Source organism: Cherax quadricarinatus, chromosome 17 (assembly GCF_038502225.1).
Source record: "Cherax quadricarinatus isolate ZL_2023a chromosome 17, ASM3850222v1, whole genome shotgun sequence".
In the NCBI taxonomy this organism is placed as follows: Eukaryota; Metazoa; Arthropoda; class Malacostraca; order Decapoda; family Parastacidae; genus Cherax; species Cherax quadricarinatus.
In genome coordinates this window covers 48,991,646-49,009,322 of record NC_091308.1, presented here as the reverse complement: position 1 = coordinate 49,009,322, position 17,677 = coordinate 48,991,646, and the positions used below count along the sequence as shown (strand labels likewise).

Genomic DNA, 17,677 nt, shown 5'->3' with positions numbered 1-17,677 from the left:
TATATCCCTCCCATCAGTTCCCAGATCCCATCAGTTCCAGCTGCTTTACCCCCTTTCATTCTACGTAATGCCTCATGCATCTCCCCCACACTCGCATCCTGTTCTTCTTCACTCCTAAAAGATGGTATACCTCCCTGGCCAGTGCATGAAATTACCGCTTCCCTTTCTTCATCAACATTTAAAAGTTCCTCAAAATATTCTCACCATCTACCCAAAACCTCCATCTCCCCATCTACTAACTCCCCTACTCTGTTTTTAACTGACGAATCCATTCGTTCCCTAGACTTTCTTAACTTGTTTAACTCACTCCAAATTTTTTCTTATTTTCATTAAAATTTCTTCACAGTGCCTCTCCCACTCTATCATCAGCTCTCCTTTTGCACTTTCTCACCACTCTCTTCACCTTTCTTTTACTCTCCATATACTCTACTCTTCTTATAACACTTTGTAAAAACCTCTCATAAGCTACCTTTTTCTCTTTTATCAAACCCTTTACTAAGTTTACTTCATCATTCCACCAATCACTCCTCATTCCTCCTGCACCCACCCTCCTATAACCACAAACTTCTGCCTCACATTCTAATACTGCATTTTTAAAACTATTCCAACCCTTTTCAACCCCCCACTACTCATACTTGCACCAGCCCACCTTTCTGCCAATAGTTGCTTATATCTCACCTGAACTTCCTCCTCCCTTAGTTTATACACTTTCACCTCCCTGTTGCTTGTTGTTGCCATTTTCCTCTTTTCCCATCTACCTCTTACTCTAACTGCAGCTACGTTTTATTTTTCCTGCCTTCAAATTTGGCACGATTGGCCTGAGATGCCTTGTCAGCATAGAATGGGTCCTAACACTCAGTGTGCGCGGTATCAAAAAAATCTGGGACCACTTAGTACCTTGTGGGAGTGCCAGTTAAATTGAGTGCCAGCTAGAGCAAACAGTGCAGCAAACACCAAGGATTCACTGATGTAATGTCATATTAACACTCGTCTTTTGAGAGGAAAGTGATGTTAACCCCAAGTTTAGGGTCTGTCTATCTCTGTATCTCTATCTCTGTCTATCTGTCTCTGTATCTCTTTCAATCTGTTTCTCTCTTTCTGTCTATCTCTGTCTCACAGGTACACATGAATACAGGTATACATAGTGTAAATTACCTAGGATAACCCAAAAAATCCAGACAAAGTGCTATACTCTGCTTGAAGATGTGAGTAAAGGTGATGATGCAGTCTTGTGGCTCTCTCTGAGACAGAGAGCTAGATGGATAGACAGATAGACAGAGAGCTTGACAGACAGACATGTTTGTGTACCAGCTAAAAAGTGAAGGCGATGCTCATCAAATATCACCTCTAATATTTTCTTATCTGCTGCACGCTCCCCCACCCTCGTGTATGCTCATTAACCCTTTGAGGGTTTCGGCCGTACTAGTACGGCTTACGACCCAGGGTTTTTGACGTATTAGTACGCCTAAATTCTAGCGCCCTCAAATCTAGTGGAAGAAAGCTGGTAGGCCTACATATGAAAGAATGGGTCTATGTGGTCAGTGTGCACAGTACAAAAAAAATCCTGCAGCACACAGTGCATAATGAGAAAAAAAAAATTTGACCGTTTTTTTGGAATAAAACAGCGACTTTGCACTGTATTTTCGTATGGTATTTATTGTTGTATTCTAGTTTTCTTGGTCTCATTTTATAGAATGGAAGACATATTACAGAAATTGAGATGATTTTGACTGGTTTTACAATGACAAGTACCTTGAAATTGAGCTCAAAGTAGCAGAAATGTTCGATTTTTACCAAAGTTCAAAAGTAAACAAATCATGCCATGCGTCCAATACACGTCAACTGGTGAGTCTAATATTCTTTTGCAAGTGTGCCAATATTATTTATACCATTTTTTACACTAATGCAGTAGTCTGCATAACAGAAAATCTTCAATTTTTTGTGAGAATAAAAATTCAAAGTGGAAAGCAAAAGAATGTAAGAGGGGCCTTGAGACGTGACTAATGAACAAAGGAAATGTCATTTTAGTGCCAGGAATGTCTTTCTTGTTTATTCTGGACCCTATTCGGAAATTGGCATCTTTTGAAATTTGTGTGAAATTGGCAAAACTGCTAAATTCTGACCACTGTACTGGATAGTTGAAATTGGTAAATAGATGGTTTCTTGCACTCATTCGATAGAAAAAAAATGGAGTTCTAGCGAAATATTCATGTTTTTTGTCGACTAGTGCAGTGGAATTGGCCGAAAATGGGGCTCAAAGTGGGCAAAATCGCCGATACGTAAACATCGCCGAGACCGCTAACTTCGCAAGAGCATAATTCCGTAAGTTTTCCATCAAATTTCATAATTTTGGTGTCATTATGATCGGGAAAAGATTCTCTATCTTTTCATAAGACAAAATTATTTTTTTTTTAAATTTGGCCGACCCTGAGAACGAGTCTCGGAGAGGGCCTGTCGACCCTCAAAGGGTTAAACATCAGCTCTTATCAGTTATCTAATCTTATCATGTTACTGTCAGGGGTGGACTTTGATTTTCATGCTTCCTCCCCCTCCTCCTCCTCCTCCTCCTCCTCCTCCTCTTCCTCCCCCTCCTCCTCTTCCTCCCCCTCTTCCTCCCCCTCCTCCTCCCCCTCCTCCTCCTCCCCCTCCTCCTCCTCCTCCTCCTCCCCCTCCTCCTCCTCCTCCTCCTCCCCTCTTCCTCCTCCTCCTCCTCCTCCTCCCCCTCCTCCCCCTCCCCCTCCTCCTCCTCCTCCTCCCCCCTCCTCCTCCTCCTCCTCCCCCTCCTCCTCCTCCTCCCCCCTACTCCACCTCCTCCTCCTCCCCCTCCTCCTCCTCCCCCTCCTTCAATCCTCCTCCTCCTCCTCCTACTCCTCCTCCTCCTCCCCTCTTCCTCCTCGTCCTCCTCCTCCTCCCCCTCCTCTTCCTCCTCCCCCTCCCCCTCCTCCTCCTCCTCCCCCCTCCTCCTCCTCCTCCTCCTCCTCCCCCCTCCTCCACCTCCTCCTCCTCCCCCCTCCTCCACCTCCTCCTCCTCCCCCCTCCTCCACCTCCTCCTCCTCCCCCTCCTCCTCCTCCCCTCCTCCTCCTCCTCCCCTCCTCCTCCTCCTCCTCCCCCTCCTCCTTCTCCCCCTCCTCCTTCTCCCCCTCCTTCTCCCATTCCTCCTTCTTCCTCTCCTCTTTCTCCACCATCTCCTTCTCCTCCATCTCCTTCTCCTCCTCCTCCATCTCCTTCTCCTCCTCCTCCTCCATCTCCTTCTCCTCCTCCATCTCCTTCTCCTCCTCCTCCTCCATCTCCTTCTGCTCCTCCTCCTCCATCTCCTTCTGCTGCTCCTCCTCCTCCATCTCCTTCTTCTCCTCCTCCTCCATCTCCTTCTCCTCCTCCATCTCCTTCTCCTCCTCCATCTCCTTCTCCTCCTCCATCTCCTTCTCCTCCTCCTTCATCTCCTTCTCCTCTTCCTTCATCTCCTCCTCCTCCTCCTTCTTCTCTTCCTCCTCCTCCTCCTTCTCCTCCTCCTCCTCATTATTATATACTTCCACATATCCAAAACATTGCTGGGACATATAAATACTTTGTATATATTCCAAGATAATAGTAAATGGTTAAGGCAGGTGTAAATGTCCACCTGTCAGTGTGTTTGTGACAATTTGAGTACAATTTCAGTACCTAATACTAGTGTCAGAACAAAGATTGGTTATAAAATGACAAGAACTACTACAAATTGTAATTATCAGAACATAAAAATTACATAAAATATGAAAAATAGAAAAAAAGGTATATAGGCAACACTTCTGCAAGCGGCAGGACTGGATGTTGCTGTCACATGAGCATCCAGTGCCAACTTCTCGGCCTCATATCTCGGTAAGTACTGACCCTATTTTTTTTTGTTCTAAAACATGTCAAAAAATGTGTTCTTTTCTTCTATAATTTTTTTTTTTTTCAAAATATTCAGGGCACTGCGTGAGTGAACGTATATATACGTTTGAACCATTTAAGGGTTAAATTTTACTCTGGCAATTCACAATAAAAATCACGAAAGCATATATAACTGTCTAGTTTAGCAGAGTGAGTGATACTAGTTACTTAAATTATAATACAGAATATGCCTCCTTGTTCATCTGTCATCCTACTCTCAGTCTTACTCTTAATTCTTTCAATAACCATACTAGGTATGTATACCCTACAACCATACTAGGTACGTATACTCAACAACCATACTAGGTACGTATACTCAACAACCATACTAGGTACGTATACTCAACAGACTTATTCCCCTATAATTTTTGCACTCTCTTGTGTAAAGGCAAAGGAGGCAAAAGAGTGCAAAAATTATAGGGGAAAAAGTCTGACAAGCATACCTGGTAAAGTGTATGTTAGAGTTATTATTGAAAGAATTAAGAATAAGACGAAGAGTAAGGACAGCAGATGAACAAGGAGGCTTTAGGAAAGGTAGGGGGCGTGTAAACCAAGTGTTTACATTGAAACATAGGTGAACAGTATTTAGATAAGGCTAAAGAGGTTTTTGTGGCATTTATGGATTTGGAAAAGATGTATGACAGGGTGGATAGGGAGGCAATGTGGCAGATGTTGCAAATGTATGAAATAGGAGGTAGGTTACTGAAAGCAGTGAAGAGTTTTGACAAGGATAGTGAGGCTCAGGTTAGAGTATGTAGAGAGAGGGAGATTATTTCCCGGTAAAAGTAGGCCTTAGAGAAGGATGTGTGATATCACCATGGTTGTTCAATATATTTATAGATGGTGTTGAGGATAACAAAAAGATTAGGTGATGAAAGATTGGATATCAGATTGGAGGGAGAGAGTATGGAGGAGGTGAATGTATTCAGATATTTGGGAGTAGACGTGTCAGCAGATGGGTCTATGAAAGATGAGGCGAATCATAGAATTGATGAGGGGAAAAGGGTGAGTGGTGCACTTATGAGTCTGTGGAAACAAAGAACTTTGTCCTCGGAGGCAAAGAGGGGAATGTATGAGAGTATAGTTTTACCAATGCTCTTATATGGGTGTGAAGCATGGGTGATGAATGTTGCAGCGAGGAGAAGGCTGGAGGCAGTGGAGATGTCATGTCTGAGGGCAATGTGTGGTGTGAATATAATGCAGAGAATTCGTAGTTTGGAAGTTAGGAGGAGGTGCGGGATTACCAAAACTGTTGTCCAGAGGGCTGAGGAAGGGTTGTTGAGGTGGTTCGGACATGTAGAGAGAATGAAGCGAAACAGAGTGACTTCAAGAGTGTATCAGTCTGTAGTGGAAGGAAGGCGGGGTAGGGGTCGGCCTAGGAAAGGTTGGAGGGAGGGGGTAAAGGAGGTTTTGTGTGCGAGGGGCTTGGACTTCCAGCAGGTATGCGTGAGCGTGTTTGATAGGAGTGAATGGAGACAAATGGTTTTTAATACTTGACGTGCTGTTGGAGAGTGAGCAATGTAACATTTATGAAGGGGTTCAGGGAAACCGGCAGGCCGGACTTGAGTCCTGGAGATGGGAAGTAAAGTGCCTGCACTCTGAAGGAGGGGTGTTAATGTTGCAGTTTAAAAACTGTAGAGTAAAGCACCCTTCTGGCAAGACAGTGATGGAGTGAATGATGGTGAAAGTTTTTCTTTTTCGGGCCACCCTGCCTTGGTGGGAATCGGCCAGTGTGATAATAATAAAAAATAATTGTAAGAGAAGTGAATGCTTGGGCGTTGGCAAGAGATGTAGGGCTAAAAGATAAAGAATCTAACACAAAGTGGGAGTTGCCACAGTTGCTCTTTGCTGATGACACTGTGCTTTTGGAAGATTTTGAAGAGAAGTTGCAGAGGTTGGTGGATGAGTTTGGTATGGTATGTAAAGGAAGAAAATTAAAAGTGAATATAGGTAAGTGTAAAGCGATAAGGATAACAAAATAATTAGGTGACAAAAGACTGGATATTAGATTGGAGGGAGAGAGTATGGAGGAGGTGAATGTACGTATTCAGATATTTAGGAGTGTATGTGTCAGCAGACGGGCCTATGAAAGATGAGGTGAATCACAGAATTAACGAGGGGAAAATGGTGAGTGGTGCACTCAGGAGTGTGGAGATAAAAAACTTTGTCCATGGAAGCAAAGAGGGGAATGTATGAGAGTATAGTTATACCAACACTCTTATGTGGGTGTGAAACATGGGTGGTGAATGCTGCAATAAGGAGAGGGCTGAAGGCAGTGGAGATGTCATGTCTGAGGGCAATGTGTGGTGTGAATATAATGCAGAGAATTTGTAGTTTGGAAATTAGGTGGTGGTGTGGGATTACCAAAACTATTATCCAGAGGGCTGAGGAGGGGTTGTAGAGTTAGTTCCGACATGTAGAGAGGAGGGAACAAAACAGAATCACTTCGAGAGTGTATAAATCTGTAGTGGAGAGAAGGCGGGGCAGAGGTCGGCCTAGGAAAGGTTAGAGGGAGGGGGTAAAGGAGGCTTTGTGTACAAGGGGCTTGGACTTCCAGCAAACATGCACGAGCATGTTAGATAGCATTGAATGGAGACAAATGGTTTTTAGTACTTGACGGCCTGTTGGAGTGTGAGCAAGGTAACATTTAGGAAGGGATTCAGGGAAACTGGCAGGCCAGACTTGAATCCTGGAGATGGGAAGTACAGTGCCTGCATTCTGAAGGAGGAGTGTTAATGTTGCAGTTTTATAACTGTAGTGTAAGCGTGCCTCTGGCAAGACAGTGATGGAGTGAATGATGGTGAAAGTTTTTCTTTTTTGTGCCACCCTGCCTTGGTGGGAGACAGCTAATGTGTTAATAAAAAACAAAAATACAGTACTTGTTTATATACACATATAAAAAAAAAATATAGTACTTGTTTACATAGGCATATAACTTCTTCTTTCAACAAACCGGCCATATCCCACTAAGGCAAGGTAGCCCCCCCCCAAAAAAAAAAAACAAGAGTTTCTCTTTTAAACTTTAGTAATGTATACAGAAGGGTTTGCTAGCTCCTTGCTCCCTGCAAGTTAGTCGCCTCTTACAACACGCATGACATTCAGAGGAAGAATTCTGTTCAACTTCCACATGAAGATAAGAGAAAATAAACAAGAACAAGAACTAGTAAGAAAACAGAAGAAATCCCAGAGGGGTGTGTATATACATGCTTGTACATGTATTATACACATACATATATACATTGTACAAACATACACAGATACAAATAAAGCAGGCTTAGAAGCAACTGAATGGAAGCCAAAGGAAACATTAACACTGCTGGCCATGTAAGTAGTACATACAATTCCACAACCATTACAACCACCTGTAGACAGAAATTCGCTTTACACTTTAAGGGAAGTTTCTTATGTCAAGTTTTGTTAAATCTAATTACTAATTTAAGATAATTCAAATCCTCTCACCTGTCATCATATTTTCCACCAGCAATTATGGAAGTTTTGGATGAAGCCTTTGCATGTTCAATGTATCCAGTGATACGTTTAAATGCTTTAGCATCAATCACAGCTGACATGAAGGAGTCAGGCTCTCTGACATCACCAACCTTCAACTCTTTTTGTACGCTCAACAATTTTTCTTTTATCTGCAAAAGAAAAAATTTTAATGGCATTAACTGATCAGTAAAAAAAGTGAAGAACAAAAAGGTCTCTTACCACCCCAAGTATGATCAGAACTTACAAACAAGTGTTTAATGTAATTAAATTTACAAACTGAAAAGAAAGAATTCAACTGTTTAAGTTGAGAACCTTCTTTGTATTTGAAAATTACTGATTTTATATAAAAAGTAGCTAAGGAGAGATAGATTTTAACTTTACCTCTGGCCACAGTGATTCAGGGAAGTAGGCACGAGAACAAGCTGAGCACTTCTGCCCACAATACTCAAAGGCTGAACGAATAGTGCCATTAACAACTGAGGTAACATCAGCAGATGGATGAACAAGGTGATAATTCTTACCCCCACACTCCCCAACCAGGCGAGGGAAATTTCTCATGTTGGGCAAGTTTTCACCCACCTGCGCCCACAGTCGCTGGAAGGTTCTGTACAAACATTACAAACACAAATTAACCACAAAATTACTGCACCAATATTCCCGTATTTTCATGTTTACTGTACTGCCCCATGCCTACTTTTGAACAATGAAATTTAGCACTCATATCCAGCATCAAAAACTGAACAACTTTTTTTCAACATTTCGGCCATCTCCCACTGAGGCAGGGTGACCCAAAAAAAAAGAAACACTTTCACCATCATTCACACAATATCACTGTCTTTGCAGAGGCACCTAGATATGACAGTTTACCCCTCCTTTAAAGTGTGGGCACTGTACTTCCCACCTCTAGGACCCAAGTTTGGCTAACCGGTTTCCCTGAATCCCTTCACGAAACATTACCCTGCTCACACTCCAACACCTCATCAGGTCCCCAAAACCATTCGTCGCCATTCACTCCTATCTAACACACTCACACATGCCTGCTGCATGTCCAGGCCCCTTGCACACAAAACCTCTTTTACCCCCTCCCTCCATCCTTTCCTAGGATGACCCCTACCCCTCCTTCCCTTCACTACAGATTTATACACCCTCCAAGTCAACCTATTTTGCTCCAACCTCTCTAAATGACCAAACCTCAACAACTGATCTTCAGCCCTCTGAATAATACTTTCAGTAACTCCACACCTCCTAATTTCCACACTACGAATTCTCTGCATAATATTTACACCACACATCACCCTTAGACATGACATCTCCATTGCCTCCAGTCTCTTTCTCACTCCAGCATTTACAACCCATGCTTCACACTCATGTAAGTGTGTTGGTACTACAATACTCTTGTACATTCCCTTCTTTGCCTCCATAGATAATGCTTTTTTGTCTCCACAGATACTTCAATGCACCACACACCCTTATCCTTCATGAATTCTATGGTAAAACTCATCCTTCATAAACCTATCTGCTGACAAATCTACTCCCAAATATCTGAACACATTCACTTCTTCTATACTCCCTCCCTCCAATGTGATATCCAATTTTTCTTTACCAAGCTTGTTTGATACCCACATCACCTTATTCTTATACAGTGGAACCTCTACTTGTGAGTTTAATCTGTTCCATGACCTTGCTTGCAACTGGATTTGCTCGTTTGCAGAGTCAGTTTTCCTCATTTAAATTAATTGAAATGCAATTAATCCGTTCCAGTGGAATTCTGTACTTCAATAATTTCACTAATATCAACTCTATGGCTTACTTATCTATCTCATTTCATCTAATATGACATACAGTGGACCCCAGAGTTTCGTGATTAATCCATTCCAGAAAGCCCGCCGAAGGTCGAAATTCACGAAACTCGAAACCATTTTCCCCATAAGAAATAATGGAAATAAAATTAATCTGTTCCAGACACCCAAAAATATTAAAACAAAATATTTTTTTTCAAATTAAATAAAGATTTACATAATGAAAACAATCAGAAATCAAGTACATGCATTTAAAATAAATAATAACATTACACTTACCTTTACTGAAGACTTCTGGGTGGATGGAAGATGGGAGAAGGTAATAGGAGGAAGGTGTACACTATTGTTTGGAAGGAGAATCTCCTTCCATTAGGGCTTTAGGTAGCAAGTCCTGATCTGGGGTTACTTCCCTTCTTTTAATGCCACTGGGAACAACTTGAGAGTCACTGGACCCCTGGCGCACAAAATATCTATCCAGAGAGGTCTTTTTCTGGCGTTTCTTTAAGATTTCCCTGAAGTGGGACACAACACTGTCACTGTACATGTTGCAGATACGGCTTGTTTCAGCTTGGTCAGGGTGATACTTTACAACAAAACTTTGCAACTCATTCCACATTCCACACATGTCCTTAACCCTTTGACTGTTTCAGGCCTCTCTCTGAAACTGTCATTCTATGTCGCCAAATATTCGAAAAAAAAAAAATTATTTTTTCTTATGAAAATGTTAGGAATATTTTTACTAGTGTTTTCAGCCTAAAAATAAATTTTTGCCATCAGTACTTACCGAGATATAGAGCCGCAAAGTTTGCAGAAATTGACGTGCGTACAGCAACAGCGGCGAGTGCCGCCCACCCGGTATTCTTTTATTTACTCTAATTCAAAGGTTTCTTGCATTTTTCAATATTTTTCTGTTCCAGGTAACTTATGTGGCCTGTGAGACCAATGTAAGGTGCATTCTTCAAATATACACTCATTGTTTACAACACAATAACAGAACAAACTTTATCACTATTAGTTTGTGTATACACTTTGTTTACACAAACAAACAATACAAAACAATGTTTATTACTATTGTTCCATAATATATATACATATGTACAGTCACTAAACACGTTCCTAGAACTGCTGCAGCTTGTGGAACTCTTTGAAACATGGGTATATGCAGAGGGGCACTTCACACTCCTCACACACAAAACGAGTGTCTCTGCGTGTTTGTGGGCGTTTTGTGGTATGCATACATACATAACACCTCTTCTGAGCATTTTTCTTGGCAGCAGTAGGAGGCAGTTGTATGGGGTAGTGATCACCAGGCCTCATACGAGATGATGTCTGTGGGCGCTGGTCTATTGTAGGAGTTGCTCCTTGGTACTTTGCAATTGTCTGATTACTGACAGGCAAAATTCACCATATTTTGGTGTTTTGTTGGTCTTCAACTTGTATATGTTATAAGCATTTAGCATAGAGATATCAACAAGATGGAAAAAAAGTTTGATATACCACTTATAACTCTTGTGTACACAGTCTGCAAACCCAATCTGCATGTCACATTTGTCCATTAAGCGCATATTGAGGTTGTAGTCCATGACAGCTGCAGGCTTTAGAATGGGTTCATTGGTCTCTCTGCTGTCCCTGCCACTGGGTACCATTTCCTTTGGGTGAACTGATGTCAACAATGTGACATCACGTTTGTCATGCCACCGAAATGCCATGATGTCATTGGCAGCAAAGGCTTGCACCTCACCTCTGCGAGTGCCAGCGTCGAACCTTGGCATATGTTTGCGATTACCACGCACTGTGCCACACACATCTGTCAAGTTCACTCGCAAGAAATCACTGAGTAAGGGGCTTGTGTACCAGTTATCAGTAAATAACATATGCCCCTTACCAAGATATGGTTCCATCATTGTTTGAACCACATCACCAGAGATACCCAATAACTTCATGGTATCTCTCAAAGTATTACTGCCAGTGTACACAGTAATATCCAAAACTAGACCACTTTTGCAATCACACAGTACAAATAGCTTTATACCAAAGCGTTTCCTCTTGTTTGATATATATTGCTTGAATGAGAGTCTTCCTTTGAATAAAATCAAGGACTCATCAATAACAAGCTTCCTGAAGGGATAAAAATACATGCAGCACTTTTGTTTCAGGTACATAAACACATTTCTTATCTTATATAACCTGTTGCTTCTGTCAGGCCTGGTTTTGTCTGAAAAGTGTAAAATACGTAACAGTATCAGGAAACGATTGACACCTATAATGTCACTAAAACCTGGAGTTGAAATCAGGCGATCTGTTGTCCAGTATGTGGTGACAGTGTGCTTATACACATGTGGCATAAGCATTATTGTGGCAAAAAACAGGTACATCTCTGCCACAGTTGTCTCCTTCCACTTGTGTAGCCGTGATTTTGGTGAGAGAATTGTATTTGCCATGGTGTAATCAGAGTATGTGTTTGTTTCCCTGACAATGATGTCCATCAGGGGTTCATCGAAGAATAACTCAAAGCAGTCCAGTTCACTGGCATTGTTCCCAAGTGGACAAGATGGCTTTATTCCACTTTGTGTTTCATCAAAGTCATGGGGACTGGGAACAAACTCGTCACCGTCCTGCCAATCCCAGATGCGGTCTGCTGGTGGGGTCTGGATATTGTACCGTGGTTGTGGTTGTGCAGGTTGTGGTTGTGCAGGTTGTGGTGGTGCAGGTTGTGGGAGTGTGGGGTAGGGTGAGGCTGGTTGTTGTGCTGAGTCAGGCGCGTGGGTAGTAGCGTGGCCCGGTGATGGTGCCACATGGGCCGTGCCACCCTCACTATCACCACCACTGCCTCCTCCCTCACTGTCACCATTCATACCCATCGTTACAATATCGTCATCTTCACTATCATGTCGTGGTGTAGGGCCACGGGATGTGCTCCCAGAGTTTCTCCTTCCCCTTGGAACAACAAATGAAACACTACCAGACCGCATGCTACGTCGTACATACTGCCGCTTCACTGGGGAATATTCACTCTCACTGTCACTAGAACTGCTTTCAATGACCTTGAAATCACTATCACTATCACTATCACTGCTATCATCTGGGTGTTGTACACGACCAAATAGTTTCCTCTTTCGTCCTGGTACAGGCGAACGTGAACAAGCCAGCACAGCACCAGAGGTGGAAGGTTGTGGGTTATCTGGGTTTTCGTCACTAATTACATTATCCTGGGCACTTTTTTCGGTAACACTCACTTCAAAACCCTGGAATTCACTGTCACTGACATTTTCATCGCTGTTAGAGCAATCACTTGGGAACAAAAGACCTCCAATCCGCCGAGGAGTGAGGAACTTCTTACCGAGAGGCATGGTGAAAATGGACTGACAACATGGCGTTCCCACAATGCACCGCTGGGTCCCAGATTTTTTTCACAGGGTGCACACCAACCACTGAGACCCATTCTCTCCCGTGTAGGCCTACCAGGCCTTTGGCGCTTGATTTGAAGCCGCTAGAATTTGTACGTCAGAAACATTGGCTCGTAAGACGTATTTATACGTCGGAAACAGTCAAAGGGTTAATCACTGAAGAAGGCACCTCATCCACTCCCTCTTCCTCCTCCTCTGAAGCAAGTTCCTCGGCTGTGGTCTGATGCTGTTCCAGCTGAAGCTCTTGCAGTTCATCAGTGGTTAGCTCTTCCCTGTGGTCCTCCACCAACTCTTCCACATCCCCGTCACTCACTTTATTTACCAAAGGGCTTGCACTAGCTTTACTTGGGTCCATGATGACTTATTTAACAGTTGCAAGCACAAAAAACATTGGATTATTATGAAATGTATTGTATGAACCCACGGGGTGATGGTCATGTGTTGGTAAACAATGGCACACTGAGCGTGAATATCATGGGAGACTGGCTTTGTGTGCGCGGTGGCGGGCGGACGGGTACCGGATAGTCACCGAAACACGAGTTTTTTCACGAAACTCGAGGCCAAATTTTTCCAAAAAAAAAAAAAAAAACTCGCCGAAGGTCGAATTTCGCAAAAGTCGAGGCTGCCAAAACTCGGGGGTTCACTGTGATAAACAATATAAATAACATAGAAACCTGATATATACTCTAAAATTAAAAAAATATGTCATTCATGTAGTGATATGGGCGGTGTCGGCGGTGGACGAGAGTTTGTCTGGAGACCGGGCAAAATACTTCGTGAATAATTTCGCTAATATCATCTATATGGCTTATTTATATATCACAGTTCATCTAATATGACATAACAAACAATATAAATAACATAGAAACATGATATATACTCCAGAATGAATAAAATATGTCATTATGTAACAGGTGGAGGCGGCCACAACCGCTCCCTCTTTGTTGTGGTAAACACTGCCATCTAGTGATGGCCTTTTGAAGCCATCTATTGTTATAATTATTATATGTAGTACATTATTATATGTATTATTATATGTATTATTATACATATATTATTATTATTATTATTATTATTGTATTATGCTATTACAGTGGAACCTCGTCTCACGAACGCATCGCATAACGTTAAATCCGCCTAGCGATACATTTTAACGCAAAAATTTTGCCTCGGCTAGCGCTAAAAAAACTCGCTCAACGCGGTTCGTTCGAGACGTGTCAACGTGCGGCCTGAGCCCGCCTCACTTGTTCCGTGGGTGCCAGTGTTTACAAGCCAGCCACCGTGGTCGCTTCCAAGCATACAATTGGAAAATTTCATATTATCACAGCCTTTTTAGTGATTGCACCTGCAAAATAAGTCACCATGGGCCCCAAGAAATCTTCTAGTGCCAACCCTACAGCAAAAAGAATGAGAATTACTATGGATATGAAGAAAGAGATCATTGCTAAGTATGAAAATGGAGTGCGTGTCTCCGAGCTGGCCAGGTTGTACACAAAACCTCAATTAACAATCGCTACTATTGTCGCCAAGAAAACGGCAATCAAGGAAGCTGTTCTTGCCAAAGGTGCAACTTTGTTTTTGAAACAGAGATCGCAAGTGATAGAAGATGTTGAGAGACTGTTATTGGTGTGGATAAACGAAAAACAGATAGCAAGAGATAGCATCTCTCAAGCGATCATATGTGAAAAGGCTAGGAAGTTGCATGACGATTTAATTAGAAAAATTCCTGCAACTAGTGATGATGTGAGTGAATTTAAGGCCAGCAAAGGTTGGTTTGAGAGAGTTAAGAATCGTAGTGGCGTACATAGTGTGATAAGGCATGGTGAGGCTGCCAGTTTGGACCACAAAGCGGCTGAAAAATATGTGCAGGAATTCAAGGAGTACATAGACAGTGAGGGACTGAAACCTGAGCAAGTGTTTAATTGTGACGAAACAGGCCTGTTTTGGAAGAAAATGCCAAACAGGATGTACATTACTCAGGAGGAAAAGGGACTCCCAGGACATAAGCCTATGAAAGACAGGCTTACTCTGTTGATGTGTGCCAATGCTAGTGGTGATTGCAAAGTGAAGCCTTTATTGGTGTATCACTCTGAAACTCCCAGAGTGTTCAGGAAAAACAATGTCCTCAAGGCTAATTTGTGTGTGCTGTGGAGGGCAAACAGTAAAGCATGGGTCACTAGAGACTTTCTGCAGAAATGAGCTTCTTTAAGGTCAAGTTTTGGCCTCCTAATACCACTCCTTTCCTGCAGCCCATGGACCAGCAGGTCATTTCCAACTTCAAGAAACTGTACACAAAAGCTATGTTTGAAAGGTGCTTTGTAGTGACCACAGAAACTCAATTGACTCTAAGAGAGTTTTGGAGAGATCACTTTAGCATCCTCAATTGTGTAAACATTATAGGTAAGGCTTGGGAGGAAGTGACTAAGAGGACCTTGAACTCTGCTTGGAAAAAACTGTGGCCAGAATGTGTAGACAAAAGGGATTTTGAAGGGTTTGAGGCTAACCCTGGGAATCCTATGCCAGTTGAGGAATCCACTGTGGCATTGGGGAAGTCCTTGGGGTTGGAGGTTAGTGGGGAGGATGTGGAAGAGTTGGTGGAGGAGGACAATGAAGAACTAACCACTGATGAGCTGCTAGATCATCTTCAACAGCAAGAGGCCACACATGAGGAAACTGCTTCGGAGGAGGGGATAGAGAAATTGAGGAAGTTGCCTACTTCAAAGATTAAGGAGATGTGTGCAATGTGGCTTAAAGTGCAAACCTTTTTTGATGAAAATCACCCTCACACAGCTATTACAAGCCGTGTTGGCAACCTGTACACTGACAATGTTGTGAAACACTTTAGGAATGTCATAAAAGAACGGGAGGTACAGGCCTCTATGGACAGATATGTTGTGCGACAGAGGTCCAGTGACTCTCAAGCTGGTCCTGGTGGCATTAACCCTTTGAGGGTTTTGGTCGTACTAGTACGTCTTACGCATAGGGGTTTTTGACGTACTAGTACGCATAAATTCTAGCGGCCTCAAATCTAGTGGGAGAAAGCTGGTAGGCCTTCATATGAAAGAATGGGTCTATGTGGTCAGTGTGCACAGTCTAAAAAAAATCCTGCAGCACACAGTGCATAATGAGAAAAAAAAAACTTTGACCATTTTTTTGGAATAAATCAGCGACTTTGCAGTGTATTTTCGTATGGTATTTATTGTTGTATTCTAGTTTTCTTGGTCTCATTTTATAGAATGGAAGACATATTACAGAAATTGAGATGATTTTGACTGGTTTTATAATGAAAGATGCCTTGAAATTGAGCTCAAAGTAGCAGAAATGTTCGATTTTTACCAAACTTCAAAAGTAAACAAATCGTGCCAAGCGTGCAATACACGTCAACTGGTGAGTCTAATATTCTTTCACAAGTGCACCAATAATATTTATACCATTTTTTACACTAATGCAGTAGTCTGCATAACAGTAAATCTTATATTTTTTGTGAGAATAAAAATTCAAAGTGGAAAGCAAAAGAATATAAGAGGGGCCTTGAGACGTGACTAATGACTAGAGGAAATGTCATTTTAGTGCCAGGAATGTCTTTCTTGTTTATTCTGGACCCTATTCGGAAATTGGCATCTTTTGAAATTTGTGTGAAATTGGCAAAATTGCTAAATTCTGACCACTGTACTGGATAGTTGAATTTCATAAATGGGTGGTTTCTTGCACCCATTCGATAGAAAAAATGGAGTTCTAGCGAAATATTCATGTTTTTTGTCGACTAGTACAGTGAAATTGGCCGAAAATGGGGCTCAAAGTGGGCAAAATCGCCGATGCGTAAACATCGCCGAGACCGCTAACTTTGCGAGAGCATAATTCCGTAAGTTTTCTATCAAATTTCAAACTTTTGGTGTCTTTATGATCGGGAAAAGATTCTCTATCTTTTCATAAGAGAAAATAATTTTTTTTTTTTTTTAAATTTGGCCGACCCTGAGAACGAGTTTCGGAGAGGGCCTGTCGACCCTCAAAGGGTTAAAAGAAGAACGGAAGTAACCCCAGGAAAGGAGTTGCCACCTCAAGTCCTAATAGAAGGGGATTCCCCTTCTAAACACTAATACCATCAACACTCTCCCCTCCTCCCATCCCATCAATCATCACCAGATCTTCAATAAAGGTAAGTGTCATGTAACTGTGCATGTCTTCTTCAGTTTGTGTGTATTAAAATTAATATTTCATTTGGTAAAAATTTTTTTTTGTTCATACTTTGGGGTGCCAGGAACGGATTAATTTGATTTCCATTATTTCTTATGGGGAAAACTAATTCGCCTAATGATAATTTTGCCTAACGTAGAGCTCTCAGGAACGGATTAATATCGTTAGGCGAGGGTCCACTGTATTATTATACATATTGTTATTATACATATTATTATTATTATTATCGTTATTATTATATAAATAATTTGTAATTTTTATTCACACAAAAGTATAGGATTTACTGTTATTCCTTATTGCAATAATTGTATAAATATGTCAACCCATTCACGACTGCATATTGGAATGGACAGTGACGTCATTTGTTTACTCTAAAACAGCCAAGCAATGGACCATTTCTCCTAGGTTGAGCTCAATTTCAAGGCACTTTTAGTCACGAAAGCAATCAAAATCATATCTATTTCTGTAATATATCTTCCATTCTATTAAATGAGACCAAAAAAAACAAGAATACAACCATAAAAACCATTTGAAATTACCGCTAAGGGGTGGCTAATAACTGAGAAGCGAACTCCATTATTTATGCTTAGATTTCTTTCATTATTATTATTCTTATTATTATTATTATTATTATTATTATTATTATTATTATTATTATTATTATTATTATTATTATTCTATAGATAATTTGTAATTTTTATTAAAAAAAAATTTACGATTTACTGTGACATCATTTGTTTACTCTGAAACAGCGAAGCAATGGACCATTTCTCCTAGGTTGAGCTCTATTTCAAGGTACTTTTTGTCATGAAAGCAATCAAAATCATATCTATTTCTGTAATATATCTTCCATTCTATCAAATGAGACCAAAAAAATG

The 17,677-nt window shown here is 41.5% G+C and overlaps 1 protein-coding gene across 1 annotated transcript in view; it reads right to left on the bottom strand.

Annotated features, from left to right (window-relative positions):
* P5CDh1 (delta-1-Pyrroline-5-carboxylate dehydrogenase 1) overlaps positions 1-17,677 on the bottom strand; it is a 338,244-nt gene that overhangs the window by 81,727 nt on the left and 238,840 nt on the right. Inside the window, exons 9-10 of the mRNA XM_070086007.1 lie at positions 7,781-8,003; positions 7,370-7,548 (exon numbers count right to left, since the gene is read on the bottom strand). Of these exons, the coding sequence (XP_069942108.1) occupies positions 7,370-7,548; positions 7,781-8,003 (402 nt within the window). The remainder of the gene's footprint in view (positions 1-7,369; positions 7,549-7,780; positions 8,004-17,677) is intronic.